The 19,084-nt window shown below is 43.0% G+C and overlaps 1 protein-coding gene across 1 annotated transcript in view; it reads right to left on the bottom strand.

Moving 5' to 3' along the window:
• LOC115894928 (myocardin-like) overlaps nt 1-16,569 on the bottom strand; it is a 58,177-nt gene extending 41,608 nt beyond the window's left edge. Inside the window, exons 1-4 of the mRNA XM_030924092.1 lie at nt 16,547-16,569; nt 15,696-15,783; nt 12,329-12,451; nt 8,747-8,867 (exon numbers count right to left, since the gene is read on the bottom strand). Coding sequence (XP_030779952.1) covers nt 8,747-8,867; nt 12,329-12,451; nt 15,696-15,783; nt 16,547-16,569 — 355 coding nt within the window. The remainder of the gene's footprint in view (nt 1-8,746; nt 8,868-12,328; nt 12,452-15,695; nt 15,784-16,546) is intronic.
• Nucleotides 16,570-19,084: the final 2,515 nt, after the last annotated feature.

The raw sequence follows: 19,084 nt of genomic DNA, 5'->3' as shown, positions 1-19,084 counted from the left end.
CATACCCCTGGTGCCCACGGAGAGATCCCACTCATCTTGAAGTGAGAGTCCTTTTGTCATATGCAATCACGTCCAGTCTCCTGCATTTCTGTATGAACATTAACATTGCATGGTTCTTTCAGGAGATGATCTCCTTTAGAACACATCATATTCTACAAGGAATGCTGATCTTTGCTCTGATTTACTAGATGAAGGCAATCACACTGCCTTACATATCCGGTTGCTGAACGTCCCTTTACCAAAATATGAAAGCATCCCTGAGATACGGGGAATGAAGCTTCAATGATAACTTGTACATACCGGTTGATTATGCTGTGTGTAATGTTTTTGTTCTTTTAAAAATATTTTAATTGCAGCATGCATTAAATAATGTTACAAAAGGCCATCAAGATCACATTATATAGGTTAACCATCCTGATCCATGTAATATTGGCTCCTGCTATATATTTGGCATGGAATTTCTAAAGTGCTATTCTGAAATATTTGTATTTCTTCACTGTATGTTTTTTTCTCTTGCAAATAATAGATAGCTTAAACTTGCAGAAGCAAACAATTTGTTGCCTTAGATGTTTTAGTCCAGAGATGGTTTTAGCTTCATGCATAATAAGCCTTATACATAGTTTCACGTGTGCATGGTTTAGTTTCATGAATGGTTTTAGCTTCATGCAGTGGTAGTTTTAGCTTCATGCATGGTTTGATCTATGAGTTCAAATGAAATGGTTGGAACTTGATTTCTCTCCTCTCTTGTTTGTTGGCTTTGGCTTGATTGATTTTGTTCTTAGGCAAGCTGTCTTCTAGTGACCGAACAGCTGCAGATGCACCAGCCTAGAGGCAGTATAGAAAGCAGGATGGTAGGTAGGAGCAAGAGCTCTGAGGTAGAAGCAGTTGAATTCTATAGGGGCCAATGGAAAACTCTCCTTTGCCTTCCGAAAGATCACAGAAAATCAGCCTACAAGGGGCAGGTTAATAGGAGCAAAGGCATATGCACTTATTAACAAGCATAAGAAGGAAATCATAGAGTGATTACTCCGTATTCCAAAGTGGTACAGATGCTTATTGTGAAAGGAAAATAAATCTCGGGATCAAAATCATTAATCCCAGGGAAAAATCAAGCTGGAAACTATGTCAGGCAAATCTGTCTCCTATTTTATTCCTAAATAAGATAGCTACAAAGATAAGAAGCTACAGACATCCCTCACAGTTTGCCTAAAGGGAAATTCCTTGCGGACAACAGACAGACAGAACTCAAAACCATCCCTCTAAGTCTCGCCTGAGGCAAATGCATATTTGATTGCTTCCTCTGCTATATTGTTTATGTAAAAAGGCAGATTCACCAAGCCAGGTTAAATTGTGTATTCAGTGGAAGATTGATCAAGAACTCAAAAGAATGCAACCTTTTGGCTGGGCACGGTGGCTCACTACTGTAATCCCAACACTTTGGGAGGCCGAGGCAGGCGGATCAGGAGGTCAGGAGATCCAGACCAGCCTGGCCAACATAGAGGCAGGTGGATCACAAGGTTGGGAGATAGAGACGTGCCTGGCCAACATGGTGAAACCCCGTCTCTACTAAAATACACATACACACACACAAAATTAGCTACGTGTGGGGGCGGGCGCCGGTAGTCCCAGCTACTGGGGAGGCTGAGGCAGAGGAATTGCTTGAACCCACGAGGCGGAGATTGGAGTGAGCTGAGATCGCACCACTGAACTGCAGCCTGGTGATGAGATAGAAAGCCCCTAAGGGAAAAATTCTAAACATATATGCATGTGACCACCCCCCAGGCTTACACAAACAACTTATCTAGAAAACCCCTAGCCGTTTGAGGTTGCAACATACATGCATGTGACCACCCCCCGGGCTTACACAAACAACTTATCTGGAAAACCCCCAGCCGTTTGAGGTTGCGAAAAAGGCGGGAACCAGCCAGAAACTGCCGAATGTTCAACTTTAAATGTTAACCAATAATAAGCTTGTAACTACTGTTTCTCTGTGACTTGTTTGTACCTCTCTATAAAAGAAACCCTAAAACAGCAGCCAGGGGCCTCTCTCTTTACCTGCCATTGTATAAAGCGGAGAGGTCTGGGTTCAAACTCGTAATAAAGCGACCCTGGCTATTTGGCTTTGACTCTGGACTCTGGTGGTCACTTACTGGGGTCTCGCGACTTCGGGCCAACAGTGACAGAGCGAGACTCTTGTCTCAAAACAAAACAAAACAAACAAAAAAAGAATGCAACCTTTTGTCTTTTATCTACTTCTAACCTGGAAGTCCCTGCTTTGAGCTGTCCTGCCTTACGGGAGCAAACCAATGTACATTTTACACATATTGATTGATGTCTTGTGTCTCCCTAAAATGTATAAAAGCAAGCTGTACCCCAGCCATCTTAGGCATGTGTCGTCAGGACCTCCTGAGGCTGTGTCACGGGCGTGTCCTTCACCTTGGCAAAACAAGCTTTCTAAATTGACTGGGACCTGTCTCAGACATTTTGGGTTCACATTCTATACATTACTTCCTAGGGAAAGCGTAATGGGGAAATATGGATGATTTTAAGGGGGTAGTAAGTGATTTTTAGGGGAACTAAATGAACTTGAAGAACATACAGTGGCCTGGAACAGAGTCTTTGGGCCTCTAGCCTAGGCAATGGTTTGCAACACATCCATGTGTGTTGACAGACTTTAGTCTTTCTTCCTGCATATGAGGTCAGTTAGTGAAAACTGGGGGAAGGGACCAGAGGTAATTGTTTTATTCTTTGCCAGGTCTGGGCTTTAGGCAGATAGGGGAACTTCAGAGAACTTCAGTGCTTTGGGAGAGACGGAGGATTGAGAGATAGGAATGGGGGAGGTCAGAGAGACCTTCCTTAGCTCAGCATGTCAAAGCACCATAATTTATGGTATTGGTTTCTGAACCCTGACAACTCTAGTCTTCCTAACCCTATGATTTTACACAAGTTACCTTTCATCCGCAAGCCTCAGTGTCATCCTCTGGGATATGGGTTCCTAATAAAATCTCCCTCTTCCAGTGTCTGTGGGATTAAATTAGATCATATATGTAAAGTATTTCAAAGACTCCCGGCACCTCCGACTTTCTGTTAGCTGTTGTTGTTGTCATTTACCTTCCTGCTTCAACTGGAAAGAATGTCTGCCTCTCTCCCATGTTCTTCCCAGGGGAGGACATTCCATCCTGCAGAGCTCCCATGGCCACAGTGATTTGTTTTTGTGTGGACAGGGGACCCAGCTGGTGTCATCAAAGTAAACCTTGGGACTTTTGCTTGGTACACAGCAACAAAAGCCCTTTCACCTTCTCTGAGCAGTGTAGCAGACTTATTTGAGGCTTGGATTGACGGCAGCTTTTTTACTACAATGAGAATCCAGCCTGGGGATAAAGTTGTCACAAAAGAGATGGGCAAATAAGTGGAGAAAGTATTCTCAAAAAGGAGCCAGAGCTCCAGGAGCATCATGAACTTCAAGATCTAATTCTGCTTGGAGGTCCTCTACCTGAATTCATTTCTGTGTGCCAGTTTGTCGGGTTCTCTATTACTTGCAATCAAAGGGTTCTTACTAACACTGGAAACCCACATGAGATTGCCTTTATTTTACCAACTAAGAACATAAAAAAGAAAACCAAACATCCCAGATTAAATCTGCCACTCTTATGTAATAAAGAGGTATTATGTTATTAATAAAAGTTGAAATGACATAATTATGGAACATGAAACAGTTTTTTAAGATGGATATATTTGACTTTTTGCAACATTTATTTCTAATAGTTGCAGACCAGAAAAAAAGACCGTATCATGAAATTTACTGGCTCACGGACCAGCTTTTAGGGACCAATCAGATAATACACATAAAATGTGTATTACATGCCTTGGCACACACAGTAGGTACTTCACAGACATCTGCTACGTATACTTCAAAGAGGCATGAAGAGTTTGGACTATAGTCTTTGCGTGAGAGACAAGAAAAGGTAAATCACCCTTATTTTTGTATTCCTCACAAAGCCTAGCACAAAAAGACAATATTTGTTGGATGAATGATTGAGGATGATCAAAAGTCTACAGAAATATGAAAAGAATATAGTTTATTGGGTATAAAATACAAAAAGATAGCAACTATAAAGGAGGGAGCAATGTTATATATATTATATCCTCAGGGTGGTGGCAGTGGGGTGATGGGTGTTCTCTGTAATCCTAGGGCAGAGCCCCTCAGACTTGCCCAGCATATTAAGTCCTGCCCTGTATGCATATTAAAGAAGTGGGCAGAGTTAGGACAGACAGCAAAGTGGAAAGGCTTCTCTGTGTTAAGAGGGGGCTACGGTATCCGTGTGATGACAAGCAGAAGTAGAAAAGGTGAAGTTGGGGCTTAGGTCAGTGAGATCCTTCTTCCCCTGCAAAATGAGGGAAGCTGTGGCATAAAAAAAAATTTTTTTAAAGGGATTTCTCTACCAGTAAGCTAGAATGCAAAGTATGTAGGGTACAGGTTACCACTCAAGAGTGAATTTGGAATGCTGAGGAAGTTCTTTCAAGAAATCCCAAATTGGAGTTAAGTGAGATTTTTATGTTTATTTTCAGCATGGAGATTATATTATTGAAGTCTAATAATGAGTGCTTAGGGAGTAGTGAGTTTATAAAATATGTCAGTTTCATCCCAGAAAAAGATCTTAATCCCAAATTTCAAGGTCAGTCAATGCATAAGAATTTCTTGATCCTAATCATGTGTAGAATACAGTGTGAGGTGACGCAAAGAATACAAATGAGAATATCAGTCAGTCTCTGCCCTCAAGCAGCTTGGAGTTTCATTATGAAAATGGTACCATACTTGTAAAATAAAAATCCAATTCAATGTCCCACCGTTTGTAATAAAGATTTCAAATGTTTTCTATTAAGCTTAAATTTCTGAGCCCCTGCCTTTCTTAGCTGATGATCTTGACTCTTTGTTTATGAAGAAAAAGGACAGATGGGAATTCTGTCAACATTTACACTTGCACCTGTTTCCTTTCATCTCCTATTAGGATGGAGGAATGTTCCTACTCTCTCCTGTCCTCTGAATCCCTTCCACTCTATCCTTTGCAAGGATTTCGTTCCTTTGATTTTGATCTCTATGCCCTGCATTGCACATCCCTTGCTCTCCACCAGACGATCCTCCCAAAATGCAAACATCAATAGCAGAGCTGTGCTGGAGCCAGGCGGTACTGGCTTGCAGGAGCTGATTCTGAGCATCTCCTCCCAAGTCCACATCCAGTGATTTCACATGTATACCTTGAAATTAACCCCCGTGAGAGTATTTACACTGCAGAAACTGGCTAATGCTACACAACAGAGCTTTCCCTCTGAGAGCCTGTTGTTAAGCACTTACCACCACACCACTGATTAAGACAAACAGTACGTATATCTCATTAAAAAAGAGAGAGAGACTTTCCTTGAGCCTAACTCCTCCTTTTTACCTTTAGTAGCCAAATGTCACCCAAAAGGTTGTTTCATACATGCTGTGTCTGCTCGGTCATTCCCTGCCATATTTGCTCTTTTTTAAAATTTTATTTTATTTATGTATTTTTTTTGAGATGGAGTCTTGCTCTGTCACCCAGGCTGAAGTGCAGTGGCATGATCTCAGCTTACTGCAACCCCCGCCTCCCAGGTTCAAGCGATCCTCCCGCCTCAGCCTCCCGAGTAGCTGGGACTGCAGGCACGTGCCCCCATGCCCCATATTTGTTCTTCTACCCTCTACATCACAGCTCTGCCTCTCACATATGATTGAAACTGCCTTGCCAAGGGCCCCAGGGACCTCCATGTTTCCTGATCCAGTGGACGCCTCTTTGTCTTTATCAAACATGTATTATTATTATAGGCATTTGGCATTGATGGCCACGTAGTTCTTAAAATATTTTGCTTCTTGGCTGCTGTAATTGAAAGATCATTGATTTTTCTCTTTTATGAGCTGGCTCCTGTTTCTTGGTCCCTTATGCTTGTTTTTCTCTCTTCACCAAATTTCTAAATGTTGGGGTTCCCTGGGGCTTAGAATGAACTTTTTTTTCTCTCTGAAATCTCTGCTGGATGAGCTTTTCAGTTTCTCCTTATTTAAATACCATCTTGATATCGTTAGTTCCCAAATGTCTACCTAAAGACCAAGACCTTTCTTCTGACTCTAAATGTACTTATCCTTCTTGACCTATCCATTAGAACATCACAGAAAAAACTGGAAGCTAACATGGTAAAAGTGAAATTATTGATTTTATCTCTCCTCTAAAACCCCTCCCATTCTCAGCACAACACAAAACCTCCCAACACACAGCCACAAGGCTTCCTGAATCAGAATATGTTACCTCTCAATTATTCAACTTGAAAATATAGTATAGGAGTGATTGTTGATTTTTCCTTTCCCTCTCACCTGAGGTACTGCCATGGTTGATGTAATGTCTCAACCTGACTGGGATTAGGGATGCCCAGATAGCCAGTAAAACATTAACTTTGGGTGTGTCTATGAGAGAGTTTCCAGAAGAGGTCAGCATTTGCATCAGTAGATGGAGCAGCTATCTACCCTCACCAATGTGGTGGCATCATCCAATCTGTTGAAGGCCCGAATAGAACAGAGAGGTAGAGGAAGGGCAACTTTGCGATCTCTTCTTGAGCTGGGCCATCCGTCTTCTCCTGTCCTTGGACATTGGAGTTCCTGGTTCTCAGGCCTTTGGACTTGGAGTGAATTACATTATTGGCTTTCCTGGTTCTCCAGCTTTACAGATAGCATATCATTGGACTTCTTGCTAATCTGATATGCCAATTCCGGTAATATCCTATTGGTACAGTCTCTCTGGAGAACCCTCACTAATATATGTTCTTGCTAATCTATCATCAGATCCCCTCCATTCTTTCTCCAATCCCGGTCGTGTTTCCTCCAAATCTGCTACCACATTGGTCTAGGTCGCTATTGTTTTGCCCGGATTTCCAGAATTCCTGCCTTCCCTCCTAGTCACACTTCATTCTTTTGGTTCTTGCCATTTAGCATGCTTCGTCCTATCTGAGTCCTTGCACATCCTGTTTCGTCTACCTGCAATCTTCATTTCTCTGCTCTTCACCTAGTTAACCTTTTCACCTTCCAGACCATTCCACTGCATTACAACTTGGAGAAGTCTTTCCTGATACCTCTGACTAAGGCAGGCCCTTCTTTTAGGCTCTCTTATAGCACCAACTCTGTACTTGCAAACTTTTGTCACAGTTACATTTTATATTTTAATTAATTAATTAATGTCTGCTTTCTCTATCAAGGAGATCAGGAGGAAAGAAGGAGTTCTTTGTTTTAGTCCCTGGTGCCTTGTAGAGTACACAGGACAGAGAGTTGATAAATAGTTATTTAATGAATGCATAGAAATATAAATAACACAAGTGTCAAGTTAGCAGGAAGAAGAAAGCTTCTGTGCCAATTGTAGTCAGAGGAGCTGGAACACCCGCAAATTTCAAGACCTCTCTTCTAAGGGCTTCCAAGAACAGATGAGGGATCTAGGAAGCCAGTGACTACAGTGAGTAATCTGCTCTGCAAATCCCACTCTCCAGGAACAGAGGGATGACTGTAGAGAGGAGTGTTTTCCATGTGAGCTTTGCATCCAGGGGTACCATCTGCTTCTACCAGTGCATTTACGGACTGTGACTACTTAGACAAACAGCAATGAAAACATTAGCTTTTCAGGATGTTTAACATATGACTATAACACACATCTGCTTTTTTTTTTTTTTTAATTTGAGACAGGATCTCCCTATGTTGCCTGGGTTGGACTTGAACTCCTGGGCTTAAAGGATTCTCCAGCCTAAGTCTCCTAAATACCTAAGTAGGACTATAGGTGCACAGCACCGTGCCTGGTTCACATCTCCTTTCAATGTTAATCTTATTTGAGACTCAGTTTTCATACTCTTGGTTTATCTGTTTAAACTTTATTCAGGTATAAATGGATCTTATTACACTACAGCTTCTTCTACCTTAAATGCCACTTAAATTGTATCTGATTATAAGTCAATCATATTCCCCTCCATGCTACCTCTTCCTGAATATCCCTATTTACATCACAGCCAGTTAAGAGAAGTTAATCCCCAAACTTCTCTCAGATACCTTCTCAGCACCACTTTTTCTAAATTTCTCTCTTTAAATTAATCATAGTAGTGTCTTATGAAGGATATTTCAACCTCTTTACCTCCTGATCAACTTAATATTTTTGCTTAAAACCATATCCAATTTAAACTGATTGTAATTCCCATAATACTTCAAGTTTTTCCACTTCCTTGTCTCTTTTGAATTGCATTTTTTTCCTTTTAAAATTCAGTATTCTTATCAGGAGCCACTGATAAAAAGACAAAAGAAGAATAATAACATTTTTTATCCTCTGCAGGTGTAAAGGTACTGTGACTTGCTAGGGATCTGTATTAGGATTAAGGAAAATCCAATGAGGGTCGACTAGAAAGGAGAGTTTTCCATGCGACCAGGGAGCACTGACAAGTTAGACCACAAGGACAAAGCCATTCACTGCGGGGGTCTAGGAATAACAGTGTCCTGGTAAAGTCAGTTGCCAATTACTCAGTTTCATTTACCTGAAAATATTGAATACACGGCTAAACTGTATTTCTTGGGCTCCTCAATCAATCGCTTTTTAAATTGAATTATGTTTGTCCATGCAATTAAATGACATTTCTTTTGGTACCAGATTAGCCATTCATTGATTACATTAGCACAAATGGGTTGTTACGATAGCCCTAAGTGTTGAATTACCAGCGTGTTGACCCTTGTGTTGGCGTTGTCTAGTCACACTTGGTACTGGATTTACACAGCCCCGTACAATCTCCTCTGGTGCATCTGTGTCCCTCCCATTGGAATACTGGGCTGTCCCTGTCTGCACATCCACAATGGGTAAGATGAAAACAAAACAATGTGTTTCAGTCCTTCCTGACTCTGGCTGTGATTACCGGGCTCCAGTGATTTTCTTTGTTTTTGTCTTCCTTCTCTTCCCAAAGGGGTACTTGAGGAGTCATTTTCTGGTTCTGAATTAGGAAATAGTGACCTTTACTGGTAATGGCTAAGAAACTCATTCTTTACATGCTGTAGACATTTATTAAGTGCTTCGATAAAATAGGCCCATACTTCTGATGTGAGTGCTTGTCACTGACGGTTCTTCCATGTAACACAGACCTGCAATTACATCTGATTCTTCAAGTTGAGATGTCCGTGGATAATCTGCATTGAGTTATCCTAACAAATGGTAGCTGATTCCTTTTGTTCTGTACACTGAAAAAAAAAAAAAGTGTGTCTTTTTTTTTTTTAATTAGAGTGAGAAAAAGGCCTTTTATTCTTTCTTCAGCTCTGTTAATGAAGGCTCTAAACCTCGGAACATGAATTGGACCTTCTGGAGAATCTAATCTTCAAACAATTATTCTGTACCAGTGTTACATTTTATTATATTGACAGTTATTTCTGTGTGTTTGTTTGTTTCAGCTGTTAAGTCCAATGATACTGATAGCAGATTAGAAATACAATCTTCAGTGTGATAGCCCTTGGCCACCTCTTGCTACTGAGCCCTGGAGATGTGGCTGGTCTGAACTGTAATATGCTGGGAATGTAAAATACACACTGGATTTGAACTTACTAGAAGGAAAGCTACATTTCATAATAATTATTTTTATTTATTTATTTTTTTGAGGTGGAATTTTGCTCTGTCGCCCAGGCTGGAGTACAGTGGCACCATCTCAGCTCACTGCAACCTCTGCCTCCCTGGTTCAAGTGACTCTTCTCAGTCTCCCGAGTAGCTGGGAGTACAGGCACCTGCCACCACACCTGGCTAATTTTTTTTTGTGTATGTGTATTTTTTGTGGAGATGGAGTTTCACCATGTTGACCAGGCTGATCTCAAACTCCTGACCTTAGAAGATCCGCCCACCTCGGCCTCCCCAGAGTTCTGGGATTACAGGTGTGAGCCACTGTGCCCGGGCCATAATTATTTTTTTATTGTTGACATGCTGAAATGACAATATTTTGGATATATTGTGTTAAATAAAAATACTTTTAAAATTAATTTCACCTGTTTCTCTTTACTATTTTTAATGTAGCTATTAGAAAATTAAAAATCAGTCAGTAGCATACATTGGTGGCTCACATTTTGCTTCTGTTGGACAGAACTGCCTTAAACATTGTCCCAAATGTGTCCTTATTAACCATTCTTAGGACATCATTGGTCCTAATTTGGAAACATTCCTGCAAAATCAGAAACTGTAACTTATCTCTCAAATTTGAATCAAGTTAGCGGATTTGTTAAGGTCACATTCCAGTGTTTCTACATGATGTTTGTCAGATTTATTCCTCTAACAGCACATGTATGCTGGTGTTTAAATGCTGAAATTTATGGGGAGGGTTGTCGGGTGCTTCTGCTGTTTTAGTCTTTCCACGGTACAGATCTGGTCCACACCTACTACACCTATAGCACTTTGGGAGGCCGAGACGGGCGGATCATGAGGTCAGGAAATCGAGACCATCCTGGCTAACACGGTGAAACCCCGTTTTTACTAAAAATACAAAAAAAAAAGAAAACTAGCCCGGCGAGGTGGCGGGCACTTGTAGTCCCAGCTACTCGGGAGGCTGAGGCAGGAGAATGGCCTGAACCCGGGAGGCGGAGCTTGCAGTGAGCTGAGATCCGGCCACTGCACTCCAGCCCGGGGGACAGAGCAAGACTCCGGCCCAAAAAAAAAAAAAAAAAAAAGAATGAGAAAGGACTCGTGCTTCTGTGAAGGCAGGTTCCTTGCCTGTTTCTCAGCCAATAGTCAGACAGCTGTAGAGTTACAGTGTTGCGCCTCTAGTTCTAGTTTCCCAGTGTCCTGCTTTCCTCAAAAAGCCTCCAGTCAAACCTCCGTGCTACCTTCTCTTCAATAAATAACCATCTGGGTACTGTGTCCCGGCCATTGCAGGAGACACATTTTGTAAGCACTTTTGGCTTGGCTGTTTGGCCAAGCCTTATGTTTACCCAGTAACCTGTCAAAGTCATACTCTAATTCTTTATTATTATTATTATTATTTTGAGATGGAGTTTCGCTCTTGTTGCCCAGGCTGGAATGCAATGGCGCTGTCTCAGCTCACTGCAACCTCCACCTCCCGGGTTCAAGTGATTCTTCTGTCTCAGCCTCCCAAGTAGCTGGGATTACAAGCGCCCACCACCACACCCGGCTAATATTTGTACTTTTTTTTTTTTAGTGGAGACAGGGTTTCATCATGTTGGCTGGGTTGGTCTCAAACTCCTGACCTCAGGCAATCTGCCTGCCTTGGCCTCCCAAAGTACTGAGATTATAGGCATAAACCACTGTGCCCAGCCTTCTTTATTATTATTATTGTTATTATTATTATTTTCTTGAGATAGGGTCTTGCTCTGTCACTCTGGTTGGAGTGCAGTGGCAGGATCATGGCTGACTGCAGCCCGGACCTCCTGGTCTCATGCCATCATCCTCCACCTCAATCTCCCAGGTAGTTGGGATTATAGGTATGTACCACCACCGCCCCCCAGCTAATTAATTTTTTTTTTTTTTTTGTAGAGACAGTGTCTCACCATGTTGCTGAGGTTGGTCTTGAACTCCCGGGCTAAGTGATCCTCCCGCCCTGGTCTCCCAAAGTGCAGGGCTTATAGGTGTGAGTCACTGAGCCTGGCCTCTCTAATCCTTTAATCCATAAAGTGGTCCAACTACTTTTGCAAAATACAGGTCAGCAAAAGTTGGTGGATCAATAACCTCTGAAGCTCAGAAGTACTTGAATCCTGCAAGTTTGGGGGCCGCAAAGCCCTTCAGTCATTCCTTGCAAGATGAGATGAGGGGGCTCTCATGGTAAAGGTGAAAGAGGTTGGCCAGAAGATATGCTGTGTAAGGTATTTTTCATTGTCTCTAGTTTTTATTTTGATAATACAAAACAAATCTTAACTAAGCAACTTTTCATAGCACAAATAAAATGGTGATTTAGGCGTCACCATTAATAGCACAGATTTTGGAAAGAGCAATGCTTCATTTGCTAGTATGTTTTGGACAGTGTGAGCATTAACCTATTTCTTCTTTCTGGGCCTCAGGATAATATGGGAAATGGGTAATCGGCAATGCTGGAGAGAGATATAGTCACCTATCAACCCATGGGTGTGGTTATGGAAAGGCTGATGTTCTGAGTCAAGAGGGGGTCAGAAACTTTACCAAACAAATGAAGTAGATCAATTGCCATCAAAAGCCATTTTATGCTTCCCTGAGATTCTTTGAAGACGAGGCTGCAGAAGAGCCTCACTTGGGCTGGGGTGGCGTCTTGGTTCTCTTGGTGTTCTAAGGGAAGCCCAGCCTACCGGCAAAATGACCGTTCTCCCTCCTTTCCTGTGGGCCTCTCTTTGTATCAGAGAACCACTCTTTAGAGAGGCAGATTTTGTAACTTCTTTTTCTAAGCCTTGCTTCCCACAGACATGTTTGATCTGAAGACAGAGCAAATTTGATATGAAAGCCTTTCAGAGAAAATAAATAGGGGAAATCAATGGTATCATTTTCACAGAGTCTCTTTTCCAAACATAACACCGTAAGAAGAACGGCAGTTAGAAAGCCCTTCCTCTCCAGGACCTCCCAGATGCTGGGTTTCATTCTTTGCTTTGAGCTCAAGAAGCTCAGTCAGGATTGGACAAAGGCGATTGTAGGACAGGACAGAACTGGGGCGGGGCTTGGTGGCCATCTGTTCTGATGTTCTCTTTGTATGCGGGTCTTCTGAGGAAAACTGGAGATCAAGAAGCTCTCCTGAGGTCTCTTACCTCAGAATTTCAGAAGTCTTTTCTCTTGGCCAAGGTTTATTAAGATGGGAAATCAGATTGTACACTCATAGGATGATCGCTGTGCAATTGATGAGATGGTGAGCAGTTTCACGCTCAGCCAGCCCACTTTTCCTCTGTGTACTGGAATCTTTGTGTTTAGGGAGACTTTAAACTAAAATATGCACCTCCTCAAAATGACAGTAAGTTCTCTGAGTCACTCTGTGAAAGAAACTTTGACTTGGGGCTTATAAGTCCCTTTCACTGGGCGGGTCATCTTCCTCCCCTCTTCCCTTCCTTCTCTTGATGCTTACGGTAGTCTACGTTTGTGTCGTCTCCAAAGCCATTAACCTTACATGGAATGCATTCTTCCTTTCATGCTACCTATCTCTAGGGGATACAAAGTAATTTCTTCTTCTTACCATCACCAGGAGTCTCATGGCTGAGACCACTGTGACAAAATATAGATTAATAAGAGAAAGGCATAACACATTTATTTAACATAAGTTGTACATGACACAGGAACCTTCGGAAATGAAGACCCAACACATGGACGTAAAGATGAGAACAACAGACATGGGGGAACACAAGACGGGGGAGAGAGGGAGACGAGGGTTGAAAAACTGCCATTTGGTACTATGCTCACTACCTGGGGGACAGGTTGTACTTCAAACCCCAGCATCATACAACATACTTATGTAACAAAGCCACACATATACCCCAAGAGTTTCACATGAAAGTTGAAAAAGGAAAAAAAAAAAAAAAAAGAAATGAATACTCAGAGATCCAGGGAAAATCATGTATTTTTATGGGCAGCCCTGCAGAAGTATAACTGGGGGACAAAAGGTATGATGGAAATGTAATAAACTGAGGGCAACTTAGCAAGGCCTTTTTGTTCAGATTCTTCTTGCCCTCTCTGTGTGACCTTCCCTCTTCTGGATATGGAGCAGGATACCTGCCACATCAGGGTCTTCAGGGAAGGAGAGAGGGAGAAGGTCAGAGAGAGGGACCTTCCTAGGTTTTTGGCCTGCTTCAGGGAAGAAGGGGCATGAGGAATGCCAGTTTATAAGGCCTGCTTCAGAAAAGAGGAGGTGGTAGAAGGTAAGAGAGATCTTTCTGCTTCTGCAATTTCCTTCAGCTTAAAATATTCAGTATGCCAAGGTGTTTTTGGGGGTAGCATTTTCTGTACCCCATCTTATCCAAGTACAGTGTCCCCTTCATGAGTCGACTCTTAATTCCTTCCTTTCCAAAAGTCATCTCACTGTTCACCCGCTTTGCTCAGTTACCCTTGAATTGCATGTATCCAATTCATGTTTATGGGGCACTGTCCTGTGCTGGGCACCGTTTTCCATGTTGATGATGCATAGTGATAGAGCCAGGTCCCTGCCCTCATGGAGCTTACCTTCTAGTGGAGAACATGCATGGGGGCATTTGTTTTCATGCTGCACTGTGATTCCTCACCTTTCCTGGTCTGTGTTTTTGTTTACTAGACAGGGTCCCTCTGTGATGGTCAAGACTGTCTGCACGCATGTGGTGTCTGTCATTTAACACGTAGTGGAGGCCGAGCGTGGTGGCTCACGTCTGTAATCCCAGCACTTTGGGAGACCAAGGCAGGTGGATCACCTGAGGTTAAGAGTTTGAAACCAGTCTGGCCAACATGGCAAAGCCCCGTCTCTACTAAAAATACAAAAATTAGTCCGTCCTGTTGGGATGCACCTGTAATCCCAGCTACTCGGGAGGCTGAGGCAGCAGAATCACTTGAATCTGGGAGGCGGAGGTTGCAGTGAGCTGAGATCACACCACTGCACTCCAGCCTGGAAGATAGAGCAAGACTCCGTCTCAAAAAACAACAAACAAACAAACAAAAATGCAGTAAATACTCTGCCCTGATGGTCTCTGACCTCACAGCATGTCTTCTTCACCCTGCAGAGTGTCCTTGTCCCCCTCTGTACCTGTCTTTGATCTTGTAGCTGGTGTGTCCCTTATTTTAGATGCTCCTCAGCAGTCTCTCTCCCACTCTGCATTTCCCCACTTCCTGCCTAGGTGTTACCACTTTAGTCATCCAGGTTTGATATTTCAGTGTTCTCTGTGATCCCTGGCTTCTTTCCTATGTTTTCATGTAGGAATCTTAATACATCTTAAACTGCTAGCAAATAAGATCACTCCTCCAGTCATGTTTTGGATGTTTCCCTTCCCAATCCAGCCCACCCCTCTCTAATTAAGACCCTTGTCTACTTCCAGCCTAGATTGTCTGGTGCCAGAACTCCATGTCTTCAGACTTGTCCCTCTCAAACGGAAAACTCGACTTGACGCACATCACCCTCTCCGATCAAAAAACCTTCAGTGGTTTCCGTTTGTGCACAGAATAAAATGGAAGCATGTCACTCTGACATTCAAAGCCCTCTACAGCCTGGCCTGCACCACATCTCCAATCCCAGCTCTCACACCTTATCCCTCTGATACTTTGATTTCTACTACACCACTCTTCCTTAAGATGTATCTCCCTGGTCCCGCTGAGCCTCAACTTCATCACCAGCCTTCTTCTTGACTCCATCCCAACCTGTCTCCAGGCCCCTGTACATGCTCCCCTCCTCCATGAGGCCAACACTGATGGCTGTTCCTTGTCTGATCCTGTGACTCTTGGCAACCTTATGTTATTCATCCCTTTATGTACTTTTCCTGTGTCCCTATTACACAGTGACCTTTGAGAAGGTAGAAGACTTATCTCTTTGCCTTGAGCAAAAAGCATAGCCCTTATGGATCTAAGCATACTTGATAAATATTTGTGAATGCTCATGCTGTTGTCCCCCTATGCTCAAAAGAGGGCACCAGCTATAGCTGCCTCTTCCCTGACCTCATTTCCTAAGGAACAAGGGATGCCATGCTGCTCTGTGTTATCTAGAGTATGGGAGATTCTCACCTGAGAGATACTCCTAGGTTGAGCCACCACCCTCTGTGGGTCCCAGGAACTTGCCTGACGTTTCATCACCTGAAGATTGGAACTCGCCCTGGGAGATAGGGAGGAATGGGTGATTTTTCTTTTGTCTTATAGCCAACGAATTCAATACTCCAAGTATTGTAGTGACCTGCATACATTCACACAGGATGTTAGTGACAGAAAGCCTTATCATGCCTGCAAGCTTGTTGCATGATGAAGCAGAGTCTATGACTCTTTCTGGCTTATTTAGAAGAGTTGACTTGGCCTTTTGCATTTAACAGTCAACTTCAGTGAGAGAATGGGCCATTTTCTTTATCTTCAAGTTGCACTTATCAACATGGATGGTTGCAGCTTCTAACTGGTTCCACTGCCCTCAAATGGGTTAGAGGTTTCCCTCATGTGAGAGGAATACTTTCCCATTCTGCTTGTCTTGCACTATCCAGGGTTCATCTGTGCAACTGCTGTAGGGTCTGAATTCACTTCTGCCCCCACTTGGGAGAGGCGCCATGAAGCAGAAACTTTCAATTTTATGCTTGCTCCAGCCTTTGGGTACAGTGGGGAATAGAGTCAGGTCAAGCCAGAGCCTTTCCCCTGTGACCAGTCCCTACAATCTCTTAAAATGGAACTGGCATTTGGCTTCCCCGCTAAGAGTCTATGACTCTTTCTGGCTTATTTAGAAGAGCTGACTTGTCGTCAGCTCAGTGAATGGATGAATAGGAAAATGATCCTGACACTTAAAGGCTCCAAGGACATTCATGCAGAAGGAAGGGTTATCATCACTTTGAACCCCTGATGTTCAGGAAGTCTTCACAAAAGTAGATGAAGGAACTCACCTTCCAATTGAGGCCTGCATCATCGTGGGCTCTTCATGTCACTAAACAGGTTAGAAAATACCATGGCCATTCTCATTTAGCTTGGGCAACATTTATGGAGCCTGTCCTGTGATGAAGAACAGCAGTGGTTACCGGGCACGCCCGGAGGGCCAAACCAATCCCCTGCCCTGGAGGAGTCTACATCTGCATCACCCACTGAAGGCCTCTCCTTGGGTTCCAGACTATGAATGGAGGCCCTGCCCTCTCCAGCTTTGTAGGTCTGTACCATTCCCACCCTGAGACCCCTCCCAAGGAATAGGGGTGCCAATACAAATGCTTCAGGTCCAAGGTCATACCTGGGGCTGGGTGTCTTTCTCTTTTTCTTCAAAGGCATCTTTTGAAGGATATATGTGTTATCCGAATAAAATTCAAACTGTTCATACGACCAACCCACCGACCCACCTCCCCACTTCATGTCAGTCTCTCTCCCCTTTCCTTCTAATCTCTGGGACACTGGCCTCCTGCAGCTCCTCACACACTCCACTAATTTTCACTTATAGGCACTGCATTTGCTCTTCCTTCTCTGTTGATTATTCCTCTCCCTGTAATGATGATGTCTCCTCACTGAACAACATGAGCTTAAATGTTATCTCCTGTGAGATAGCGGAGATGTTTTTGATCAATTCTTTCTAAAGCAGGTCCCTGTGGAACATTTATTTTTCTCACGGTGCTGTTTCCAGTGTGTATTTGTCAAATGTGCTTCCTTGTTTATGTGTCTACTCCCTTCATTTCCCACGAGAAGGTAGCTCACTGAGAGCAGAGGCCTTTGTCTTTCTTGTGGATGTTCACACCTGCTCACAGCAAGGGCTCAGTAAACAGCATCTGAATGAATAAATTGTGACAACAGTACAAAAATTGTATGAAAAGTCAAATTTCTTCTCTTCTCACATCACTCTCAGTTCCAATCCTCAAAGTTAACTGTTGTTAATAGTTTGATTTATACCTTACCTGCTATGGTCTGAATGTGCCGCCCCTAAAATTCAGTTGAAACTTAATATCCAATGTGAAGATATTAAGAGGTGGATCCTTTAAGAAGTAGGCTGGGCACGGTAGATTGAGACCATCCTGGCCAACATGGTGAAAACCCACCTCCACTAAAAACACAAAAATTACCGGGGTGTGGTGGTGTGCGCTGTAGTCCCAGTGATGCAGAAGGCTGAGGCAGGAGGGTCGCTTGATCCCGGTAGGTGGAGGTTGCAGTGAGCCGAGATCGTGCCACTGCACTCCACCCTGGCGACAGAGTGAGACTCCATCCACACCCTGCCCCCCACCCCAAAAAAAGGAGGTGATTAGGTCAGAGGGCTTCTTCCCTGACTAGGATTAGAGCCCTGGTAAAAGAGGCTTCATGCAGCCTTGAGCCAGCTTGCCCTTCACCTTCTGCTCTGTGAGGACATTGCATTTCTCCCCTCTGGGGGGATGCAGCAACAGGATGCCATCGTGGACACAGCAGCCGTCACCAGACCCTGAACCTACTGGTGCCTTGAACTTGGACTTCCCAGCCTTCAGAACTGAGAAATAAAATTATGTTCTTTATAACTACCCAGTCTTAGGTATTCTGTTGTAGCAGCACAATACAGATTAGGACACTGCCCCTCCAAATGTTTTTACTTTGCGTTTGCAAAACCTCCTCCACACTACACATGCACACCTTTTTCTCCCCACTGGTGAGAGCATGACTTTTGCATTGGGTGAGACCCCTTAGTGTAAAACCCTGAAATTCAAGGAATGGAAACCAGAAATTCACTATGATCAGGGCTGAGAGATTATTTTCTGAACTCTGGACAGGCATATCTCAAACTGTAAATGTAGCTATCCTTATTAAGGGTAAGAAAAGCAAGACTCCATCTGAAAAGAAACTTGGAATCCAGATTTGGTAGTAGAAAGAATTCTTTCATGTGGTTAAAGAAAACTCAAAATGCTTTTATGATCGATCGTTGACTTTTGAGTGGTTGATCTATTTTTGTGAATCGGCAATAGAATGCAATCCAACAATGAGAGCCAGAGATGCACATGGAACAAAACTCGATAATAACATGCAAGTGAAATGCTATTGCCCCTGGAATGTTAGCTAGGAGGAGCTGACCTGTGCGGTGTGCAGCCTTTACAACAATAATAATCATTGGAAACATAAAAGGATTTGGAAGAAATCTTAATCTGATAGTTATTATTTGTGACCCAATATGGGTCTGTGACCAGATAGTATAATTTATTTATTTTTAACTGGAACATCTGAATGATCTGAGGACTGCTGGATAAATTAAACTACCTTGACTTGACACCAAGTCTAGAAGTTTATGATTGGTGTGTGTGTCTGAAGATAGCAAGGGTTTGGAGATCAAAGCCCTGGCAAGTGATAAATGCCATTTGTCTTTGTCTGGCAGTGAGGTTTTTTCCATCATCGTCAAATACCATGTCAGCATGACTAACTGTACAGATTTACTGATTACCCATAAGTCTAATTGACTGATGAGGCATGCTTCACTACTCTGGTTTGTTACA

The sequence above is a fragment of the Rhinopithecus roxellana genome, chromosome 19 (assembly GCF_007565055.1).
Source record: "Rhinopithecus roxellana isolate Shanxi Qingling chromosome 19, ASM756505v1, whole genome shotgun sequence".
Classification (NCBI taxonomy): Eukaryota; Metazoa; Chordata; class Mammalia; order Primates; family Cercopithecidae; genus Rhinopithecus; species Rhinopithecus roxellana.
The sequence above is the reverse complement of the archived record's forward strand: the minus strand, read 5'-3'. Positions and strand labels throughout refer to the sequence as shown.